The sequence below is a fragment of the Peromyscus leucopus genome, chromosome 4 (genome assembly GCF_004664715.2).
Source record: "Peromyscus leucopus breed LL Stock chromosome 4, UCI_PerLeu_2.1, whole genome shotgun sequence".
Taxonomy (NCBI): Eukaryota; Metazoa; Chordata; class Mammalia; order Rodentia; family Cricetidae; genus Peromyscus; species Peromyscus leucopus.
Window position 1 is genome coordinate 63,707,468 of NC_051066.1, and position 11,510 is coordinate 63,718,977.

Sequence of the window (11,510 nt, forward strand, 5' to 3'; positions counted from 1 at the left end):
TACTTCTCTTGGGTGTGCTTACTTCTTTTTGTTCTAGAGCTTTCATATATGCTGTTATGTTGCTAGTATGAGATGACTTCAATTTCTTTATGCAGGCAAGTAGTGCTATGAACATTCCTCTAAACACCTTTATCACTGTGTAGCATAATTTTGGTTAGGCAGTCTATTCATTGTTCTGAAATTCTAAAGAGCCTTTAGTGTTTTTCTTCATTTATGTCTTGATGCACTTTTTATAGGAGAGAGTTGTTCAGCTTCTGTGAGTTTATAATCTTCCTGTCGTTTCCTTTTTTGATGATGAGCCTGCATTAATCCATGGCGGCCTGATAATATGCAGGGAGTTATTTCAATTTTCTTGTATTTATTGAGACTTACTTCATGTTTGAATATGTGGTCAATATTGGAGAGAGTTCCATAAGGTGTGAAGGTATATTATTTTGTGTTTAGGTGAAATGTTCTGTAAACTTTTAGGATCATTTGCTTTACAGCATCTGTTAACTTCAGTATTTCTGTTTAGGTTTTGTCTGGAGGACTAGTCCATTGGTGAGAGTAGCATATTAAAGTCTTCTACTATCAGTGTGTGGGGGTCGATTTGTGATTTAAGCTGCAGAAGTGTTTCTTTCACAAACCTTGGTGTCCATATGTGTAGGTCGGGTATTTCATCAGGACTGCCAGTCAGCTCTGTCCTGCCAGCTAATGCCCATATACCCACACAGAGACTTATTATTAATTATAAATGCTCAGTCAATAGCTTGGGGTTGTTGCTAACTAGCCCTTACATTTTAAATTAACTCATATTTCTTGTCTAGTCTCTACCACCTGGCAGTACCTTTTTTCAGCACTGCATGTTCATCTCCTGCCTCCTTTGCATCTGCCTGGTGATCCCTCATCTCCAACTTTCTTCTTCCCACAATCCTCTATGCTCCAAAAATCCTTCCTAACTGTTGACCATTTACAATTTTATTAAACCCATCTGAGTGACAAATCTTCACAGTGTGCAAAATGTTTATTCCACATAATATGTTTAGGGCACAGATGTTAAGAATTGAAATGTCATATACTGGATTTTTCCATTGATGCATATGTAGCACCCCACCATATCCTTTGATTAGTTTTGGTCTGAAGTCTGTTTTATTATACATTTAAATAGCTACACTGTTTTGCTTTTAGGTCCATTTATTTGTTATATTTATTCTAATATTTACCCTGAGGTGTACCTTTGATGTGGAGGTGTGTTTTATGGAAGTAGCAGAAGGATGGATCCTGGTGTATTTTTACTGGGTAATTGAGACCTTTGACATTGAGAGATCTCAATGACCAAGGATGGCTTATAGCTATTATTTTGTTGTTGTTGTTGTTGTTGGTTGTGGTTGTGTATGTGTGTGTGTGTGTGTTAGCTTCTATGTGAGCGTGTGTGTGTGTGTGTGTGTGTGTGTGTGTGTGTGTGTGTGTGTTAGTGTCTGTGCTTGATGGCGGCGGGGGTGGGGAGGGAGATGCATTTCTTTTCTTTTGGTTTTGCAGCTATGAGATTACTATGTTTGTGTGGGAGTAATTTAACTCCTTACGTTGGTATTTTCTTCCTAACACTTTCTGGGTGGCTGGATTTATTCAGATATCTAGTGTTTAAATTTGAATTTCTCATGGAATATTATATTTTTCATCTTTGGTTATTAAAATTTTGATGGGTATAGTAGTCTGGCCTTGATTCTATGGTCTCCAAGAGTCTGCAGTACATTTGGCTTTTAGACTCTCCATTGGGAATCCAGAAATAATTTTAATAGGGCTGCCTTTATATGTTACTTGATCTTCTTCCCTTGATGCTGTTTATATTATTATTCTGTTCTGTATGTTTAGTGTTTTGATTATTGTGTGGCAAGATTACTTTCTATTCTAGTTCCATCTATTTGATGTTCTGTATACTTCTTATATCTGTATAAGCATCTTCTTTTTATTCTTAATTTTTTCAAATTTATTCTCTTATATATTGCATTGAACTGGAATTCCCCTCCCCAGTTCCTCCCTCCATGTCCTCTCCTGCCCCCATATACTCCTTATCCATTTCTCTTCAGAAAAGTTCAGGCCTCCAGTGGATACCAACCAAGCATGACATATCAAGTTGCAGTAAGACTAGGCACTTCTCATATTAAGTCTGGATGAAGCAACCTAGTATAATGAAAAAGGTCTCAAAAGTGTCAAAACAGTCAGAGACAGCCCCTGTTCTCATAGTTAGGAGTCCCACAAGAAGAACAACCTACACAGCTGTAATGCAGAGGACCTAGAGTGGTTCCATGTAGGTTCCCTGGTTGTCCATTCAGTCTCTGTGAACTCTTAAAGACCCAGGTCTTGTGTGTTTTCTTGTGGTATCCTTGACCTCTCTGTCTCCTATAACACTTTCTGACCCTTTTCCACAGGATTCCCTGAGCTATGTTTATTCTTCTCTCATGTAATACCTCTCAACTGAAGATGGAGAAATGGCTGATCTATTAAAGGCTAGACTCACAATCACACTCTTTCTTTAGTTTATGTAAATTTTTCTATGCTTTTATTGAAAATATTATGGGCTTTTAAGCTTTGATTCTTCTCCTTCCTCTATCTCTACTAGTTTTAGGTTTGGTATTTTAATAAAGTTCCACATTGCCTTGATGTTTTTTGTGTCAGGAATATTTTAAATTTAACATTTTCTTTGACTTGTGTATCCATTTATTCTGTCATATTTTCAGTGCCTGAGATTCTCTCATCTATCCCTTTTAATCTGTCAGTGAATATTGGCTTTGTTATTCCTGCTCAAATTGCTAAATTTTGCATTTCTAAAGTTCCTCTAGTTTCTTCTCAGATTCCCATTTCCTCCCTGTATTTTCAGATAGCATAATGGTTGTGTGTTACCTGTTTTCCTGGTTTTCTCAGCTCTTTTGTATACAGGGAATGCTGTTGGTGTTGAAGGCTGGCTTTCTGTCAGACAAGGTCTGTGGTGAGCAGGAGGTGCCTGCAGGATATGGAGGCTGAGAGATAGCAATGTGTGAGGGGAGGGAGCTTGGAAGGGGATGGTCTGTGGGATCCACAGGAGATATGATCATTCTTAAGAATTTTCACTCTGTCCAGAAGGGAAATCTGGGGCAGGATGGGAGCTCTTGTCCAGAAGGGAAGTCTGGGGCAGAATGGGAGCTCTCTCTGGTCCAGAAAGGAAGTCCCAGGGCAGGACGGGAGCTGGGGGTCTGTCTCTAAGTCTCATGAAGTGGCTGAGGTCTCGGGCAGATGGGTGTGAGGGCAGGGCATGGAGATTGCAGTGTCTGCCAGGGGTCTTAGAGAAGAGGATCCTTCCTGGTAGGGCTAGAAGGGAACCTGTCCGGTGGCCAGAACCTGGGGCCAAGTTGGGCAGGGCTTCCCTGGAGTGGCTGGTGCCCAGGGATGGGGTCTAGGCTGACCCCGGACACTCACCTCTGGTCCAGAAGGGAAGTCCAGGGCAGGACACAATGGAATACTACTCAGCAGAGAAAAACAATGAAATCATGAGGTTTGCAGGCAAATGAATGGATCTAGAAAAAAAAAATCATCCTGAGTAAGGTAACCCAGACTCAGAAAGACAAACATGGTATGTACTCACTCATAGGAGAATACTAGATGTGGAACAAGGATGATTGGACTGCTACTCACATCACCAGGGAGGCTACCTGGAAAACAGGACCCCAAGAAAGACATGGGGATCACCCAATGACAGAAAAATGGATGAGATCTACATGAACAACCTGGATGTGAGTGGGGGTAATGAAGGGCGAGGGTCAAGGAAAAGAGAGCTTGGAGGAGTGGGAGATCCCAGCTGGATCAAGAACAGAGAGGGAGAACAAGGAATATAGACCATGATAAATGAAGACCACATGAGAATAGGAAGAAGCAAAGTGCTAGAGAGGCCCACAGAAATCCACAAAGATATCCCCACAATAGACTGCTGGCAATGGTCGAGAGACAGCCAGAACTGACCTGCTCTGGTGATGGGATGGCCAAACACCCTAATTGTCGTGCTAGAAACCCCATCCAACGACTGAGGAATCTGGATGCAGACATCCATGGCTCGGCCCCGAGTGGAGCGCCGGGGAGTTTAATTAGCGAGAAAGAGGAGGGTTTATATGAGCGAGAATTGTTGAAACCAAGGTTGGATAAAGCACAGGGAAAAAGAGCCAAACGAATAGAAACACATGAACTATGAACCAATGGCTGAGGTCCCCCCAACTGGATCAGGTCCTTTGAATGGGTGAGACAGTTGATTGGCTTGATCTGTTTGGGAGGCATCTAGGCAGTGGTACCAGGTCCTGTGTTCATTGTATGAGTTGTCTGTTTGAAACCTGGGGCTTATTCAGGGATGCTTGGCTCAGTCTGGGAGGAGGGGACTGGACCTGCCTGGACTGAGTCTACCAGGTTGATCTCAGTACTCTGGGGAGGCTTTGCCCTAGAGGAGGTGGGAATGCGGGGTGGGCTGAGGGGAAGGGGATGGGGGCGGGAGTGGGGAGAACAAGGGAATCATGGCTGATATGTAGAAATGAATTGTATTGTAAAATAAAAAAAATGAAAAAAATATATTATATAAAAAATAATTAAAGAAAGTTCCCATGAGGGGAAAATAACCAATACAACAACAATAAAACAAATCTAAAAAAAAAAAAGAATTTTCACATACCTTCTTAAAGACTCAAAAGGTGCCAAGCAACTAACCAAAACAAGCAACTAACCAAAAGCATGGTTTTTCTACTATGCATTTGAGATTATATAATTTTTTGTTAATAAAGATATACAATGTCCGACAAAATTAAAATATTTTAAGTGTCTCAAATAAAGATAGTTACTAATCATTTCGAAATGGAATTAAATAAAGGAGGGAGGAGCAAAACTTTCTTGAATGAAACAGAAAATCTAAAAAAGGATTCAGGTTTTCAATCTGTATTCTATGATGGCATTGTTTATGATGAGCCAACATCATGTCTTTGGGAAACATTTCCTAGAGAATCCTCAATGATGAGTTTCTTGGACTAAAAACATGTAATTTGAAGAAAATTCTTTTGTTTTTAGAATATACATCATTCCAATAAATTGCTGTGTTCCCCTCAGGGTCTCATACACAAATGTTATGTAAACAAGATTTATATTCCTGAAAAAATATTCAATTAACAATTGTTTAAATATATGACAAAATCAGACCAATATATCAAGAGTACTTTTATTAGCTACGGTTCCTATGTTTGGGAAAAAGCCCCATAGTATGTAGATAAGGGACAGCACTAACTGAATTGGGAGTTTGTAATAAAAAGCGGTGGTTTGGAAGTAGTATATTTAGGGTGCAATGGGAGGTAGATTTGATCTTACTTCATTGTATACATGTATGAAAATCTCAATTATAAAGAGAACTTCAAAAAAGAAAGACCTTAATTCTTGATCACATGTGACCTTGAATCAAATATACTTGTCCAAAAACTTCAACAAATATAATTAAAACTTTGTTTTAAAGAAAGCCATCAAATGATTTCAGTCATAAAACAAAAGAAAATGCATTTGTTTATGTAATTTGTGTTTACTATCACAAGTTTTTAGGGAGAAAACAGAAAATAATGCTGTCACCTAAGACAATAGTTTTGTAAAGATATTTTATGATTTTTCAGTCCCCAAGTTTAATTTAAAAGCATGTAGAACAAAACATGAAAACATTGTTTTCATTTATATTAAAGTAAAACATATGTCATGATTTAGGATATGGGTATTGACTATAATTAAAAGGATGTGACTACCAAATAAGAAGTGAATGGCAAATTATGTTGAAAAAAGGAGGGAATCAGTTTGATTGAAAAAGCAAGAAGGGAAGTAATAGGGTGGTAATATGATCAAAATACGTTATCTACATGCTCAAAATGTCATAAAGAAACCTGTCACTATGTGTGTATTATATGCTAGTAAACATTAAGTGTAAATAATTTAATTTAAAAATTAAAATTAGAAAATATTACCATTATTAATTAGGTAAAATACATTCCTCATTATTCCCATATTGTATCTAAATATCGAGAATCTTGCCATATATTCGAAAACACCAATTAACATGTTTTGTTGAAATTTACAATAAGAAACATTTTTTGTTGTTGTTGATAAATTTCATGTCTATCTACATACTGAATCAGACAGGAATCTGGAGGCGAGCACTGAAGCAGAGGCCAAGGAGAAATGCTGCTTACAACCACACTCAGCCTGCTCTCTTATCCCAGTCAATACCACATAATCAAGTATGGCTTCATCCATAGTGGGTTGGGCTATCCCACATCAATCAATAATTTAAAGTGCTTTTGGCAAATCGAATGGAAACAACTCTTTAATTGAGATTCCCTCTTGAAAGTGACTTTATGTGTCAAGTTGACAAAAGCTAAAGAGCATGCCTACTAAAAACATGTCCTTAACAAACTCCTACTTGGATTCCCCCCCCCCTTTTTTTGACTCACTGAGCTAAATTACAGCCAGTTGTGTGAGCAACAGTGAACAATTATTTAGTGGATCATGGGCACTTTATTGCTTTATTGAAGAAAATGACATATCTCACCTCAGTATCCTTTAACTATCTACGATCCTGCACTAAGGGGTAGGTCTCATGAGACTTTCACTCTTTCATACTTAAAGAGTGAAGGTTCAAATCTAATGCTGGTCTTGTCAAATAAACACAGATACAGTGTGTTCATAAGTACAAATTCAAATTATGTCCAAGAGGCATGGGTTCACAGGATTCTTCTCAAACCTCTCAGCCTTACATTCTTTCTGATTCTTCTTCCAAAATGTTCCTTGAGCCTTGGGAGGGATGATGTCTTGTTTAGTGATGACCAGGCCACAGTTATATTATCTACATTTACACCAACAGTTTCTGCAAAGACTGTTGCCCACCACCAAAAGACTCTTCACTTATAAAGGCTGAGAGCCACACTAATCTACTGGTATAAGGATAGATATTCAAAGAGGATACAACACCCCGTGTCTATTTAGCAAAACAACAACAACAAAAAAAAAAAAAAAAAAAAAAAAAAAAAAAAAAACAGTACTAAATTCTTCTCTCTGGCTCATGATCTCCCCAACCATAGGCTCCTGACAGTTTACAAAATTAACCATGAATTTCTTCTGTAAAGCAGTATTTAAAACCAAGGAGAACATTCTTGGTTCACCCCATAAGCACCATGTTTGTGTTGTACTAGTGAACACATCTTGTGAAGAAAGTCATCATTTTGCCTCCTGTGGTCCACAGGTATGTAAGAGCCCTGATGACTTTTCTCCCTATCTGCTTAGAGATTTCCAGCATGTGAAAATCACCCAGTACTGTGGAAAGTGCAAAGTAACAGACAGCTTGATTTCTCACTGTCCTAAAACCCACATGTCTGATATCTTTAGCAATAGCATCCTAAGATGTATTTTTGGTGGGAACCGAATGCTGTGCTACTGAGGGGGACCCTGTGTGATCCTTCCTGACCACAAGCTCATACAGAGGTAAACAACATTTGATCCTGAAACTTTCATTTAATAACTATTGGCTTCTGGCAATCATGTTACTTAGCCATTTATTTTGCCTCCATTTAAAATCATTTTAATAAATCAACATTTTTATTGATGTTTTAATATATTAAAATATATTAAATACAATAGGTATCCACAGCCTTTTCCTATGTTCTTAACTTTGGTAAATTCTAACTCCACACTTGACCCTCTCCTTCCTGCCCAGACCATGCCCAGCTAAGCCTTCTAAACCTGGTATTCTTCCCCACTACTTTCATATCACATGTGTTTTGCTATCCCCCTACCTTTAAGACAATTTTACCCTTCTTCATCTAGGTACCTCTGTTTCATTTCCTAGACTTTATAGGCACTCCAAATTTTAAAAATTAGTCTAAGCATTGAAAGAAAGAAAGGATTTCTATGCTCTGGAGAACACCCAACGTTTGTTAATCTGGACCTATGTCACTTCTCTTAGTATGCCGTTTTGAATTTCACCAACTTTTCTCTTAGTTCCATAAATTTATTATTCACAGATGAATCAAATTCAATTGTATATATGCACTACAATTTCTTAATCTGTATACCCGTTGTTGGACACCTAGTGTGGCTCCATAAACTGTCTCTTTCAACTTGAAGAGCAAAGATACTTAATGTTCTCTGTAGGGGGGATATGGAATATTTAAAGCATACTCAGTACTGACATATTTGGGTAAGTCCTATTTCTAGTTTTACTATAAAATTCCACATATAAGTGTCTCTACAAGTGTACAGGCACAGAAACAATGAACAATTTTCCACTTTTCCCAGGATCACACCAGCACTGATTTTCATGATATTATATATTTGACTAGAGAAAGAGATAATCTAAAAGTGGTTTAATTTCCCTTTTTGTTTCTGATGCCTAAGAGTGTTGACCATGTTAAAAGTACTTATCAGTAATTTGTATTTATTTTTGAGAACTCTACCTTGAAGGTTTTTTTTTTTTCTCACTTCATTGTATATCTGGATTTTAATCTTCTACCAGATGTCTATTTGTCAAAAACTATTGAACTATTGGTAGGCCTTTAATTCCAGGGGCCCTCCCTTACCAGAATATAATAGACAGTGAAGGACCAAGCTATCTAAGACCATAATTTTGTTTGAAATTTTCTTTTGTTTTTAAAAGTAGAAATAAATCTGTGCATGAGCATATACATAAAATTTATTAAAATAACAAAGAATATTTGAAAATCTCTGTAGAATCAATTAGTAAATTTAATGATGATTAGCAAGATGCAAATCTCCATTGGGAAAGTTTTACATTAAACCACAGCCACACAAAGGTTTTAAAGCATTCAAATAAATGTCAGTCAGTTAAAAGGTTCAGTAAACTCATTGACCATTGTGAATTCTATGTCATATATTATAACGTTATAAGATGTTTAGTGAAGAAAACATTTAAGGAAAAAAGTATTTTATTAGTCTTAGAAAGTTGTCAATTTTAGTGATATTCTGGTCATTCTTCTCAGCTGCTTATCAGAATTCCATAATATTCCAGGTTGTTGATAATAAATATTCTTATCCTAACCCAGCTGCACAATTTACTTTGAGTACTCAAATGTTAATGCTCCAAAATCTAACAGGAAATTGGGTATGCTTTTAGAATGCATCTTGTTAATGTGATTCTGCATCCAACAAACACATGGCTCAGGGAAGTCCAAAAACCAAAGAACACTTGATCCAAAGGGCTCCATTTGAAGTCCAAGCATCTCAAAGCACAACATCAGAGATACCCCAGCAATCTCAGTGGTTATGAATAACTGTTCTGTTGATGTTATACATAGTTCATTTTAGTGACTAAGAGATGCATGAGATTTTGATATAGCTAAACACTGTTTTTTATATTTTACTGGGATAGAAATGATCTACAATTACCCATATATTTATTATGAACTATCCAAATAAAAAATTAATAAACAATTACAGATGTAAGGCTACATTAACATATTGGCAAAAACATTATATTCATTTTTACAATAATACATATTTGTTAGCAACTACTAACAAATATGCATTTTTGTAAATTTGAGAGAAATCAAGTACTGTAAAATAAATACCCACTTGCTTAGGAGCCACATTTTATGATGACAATTGAGAGCTTAATGTCATCCAAACTACATTCTTCACAACCTTGTTTCTTTTGAGATGCTATTCAAAATAGGGAAATTAGAGGGAATGATGGGAATTATATTTTATGTTTATTTAAAAAAGGATTTCCAATGCAAAAAATAGTCCATGTAGAGTTAAATATAAGAAAAAAAACTATACTCAGCATTTTCTATTTAGTATTTCTCAAGGTGAAACTTCAGAGAAATTTTCTTGATGAAATTATACAGATCATCTAAAAATCCACACAAATTTTGAAATTAAAAAAATATTCTAAAGCCTGGCTGTGATGTCACATGCCATTGATCCCAGTCCTAAGGAGGCAGAGGGGTAGATCTCTGTGAGTTCAAGGACAGCTTGGTCTACAAAAGCAAGTTCCAGGATACCCAGGGCTACATAGAAAATCCCTGTTTCAAAAAAACCAAAAATATTAAATAATCCTCAGTACTTATATTTAAACAATTTTATGAAAATGAATCCATGACATTTTAATTTAAATAGTAAAAGTATCAATTTAAAATAATATTTGCAGTTTATAATTTATGATATGAAATATGGGAGTGAGCTGTCATTGAATTGACTTATGAAAAGAAACTAAGAAAGGAGTCTTTCTGTTGTTCAGAAAGAAAGCCTACTTGCTCAGGAACTTCATTTTATGATGACAAATGAGAGCTCATTAGCTTCCTAACTGCATCCTTCACATCTTTATTCCTAAGACTGTATATCAATGGGTTGAGCATGGGGATGATGACTGTGTAGAATACTGAGGCCACCTTGACCAGAAGCCAGGAACTTTTGGTAGTGGGAACGCAGTAAAGACAAATAATAATGCTATGGAAAATGGTGATGGTAGTGAGGTGGGAGGCACAGGTGGAGAAGACTTTGTAGCGTCCCCCTGTTGCAGGCATTTTCATGACAGTGATGACAATGAAGACATAAGAGGTGAGAATAATCATCAGACTGCTTAGCTCATTGAATGTGGCAAAGATGAAAATGACCTTCTGGCTGATGTAGGGGTCAGAGCAGGCTACAGCAACAATGGCATCATGCTCACACACAAAGTTATTTATGAACTTGGTCCCACAGAAGAATAAGGTCAACATAAAGTGTATGAATACAAAGGAACAGGTTATACCCCATGAGTATGATGCAGCGACCAGTGAGCAGCAGAGCTTTGGAGACATAGCCACTGTGTAGAGGAGAGGGTTGCACACTGCCACAAACCTGTCATAGGCCATCACTGCCAACATGAAGGTTTCTGTCACCACAAATATGCATGCAAAGAAGAATTGCATGATACAGCCTGTGAAGGAGATCCTTCTGTCTTCCACAATCAAGTTTTCTAAGAGTTTGGGAGTCACGACAGTAGAGTAACAGAAATCCACAAAGGACAGGTGACTAAGAAAAAAGTACATGGGGGTGTGGAGCTTGGGGTTGAGCCTGATGATGGCAATCATGCCCAGGTTTCCCAGAACAGTGACTGTGTATATGGTCAGGAAGAGGAAGAACAGGGGCAACTGGAGATCTGGGTACTCTGAGAAGCCCACTAGGATGAAGTTCACTGCAGAAGACTCATTTTCAAGAATACTATAGAGAAAAGAGGAAAGGTCCATTGGTCAAGTTAAGAACTAGTGTTTGTAATAGAGAAGAATAAGAAAAAATGCAGAACAATTTTATGGTTACTACGTACTCTGACTAAAAATACAACAGTTTTTTAAAATTTTTTTAATATTTTACTTATATAGCTAATGCAATGAACAATTTTTCAGCTTAATGCATTGTAAAGATAATTAAGGCAGTAATAAAGAATTCTAAATTTTCCAAGCTATATTTTAATACAAAATTGCCACTACTATTATAGA

The 11,510-nt window shown here is 37.0% G+C and overlaps 1 protein-coding gene across 1 annotated transcript; it reads right to left on the reverse strand.

Annotated features, from left to right (window-relative positions):
* Positions 1–10,301: 10,301 nt before the first annotated feature.
* On the reverse strand, positions 10,302–11,261 carry LOC114687797 (olfactory receptor 5D13-like). Its single transcript, XM_028862430.1, has one exon. It carries the CDS (start codon positions 11,259–11,261, stop codon positions 10,302–10,304), a length of 960 nt encoding a protein of 319 aa, XP_028718263.1.
* Between the last annotated feature and the right edge of the window lie 249 nt (positions 11,262–11,510).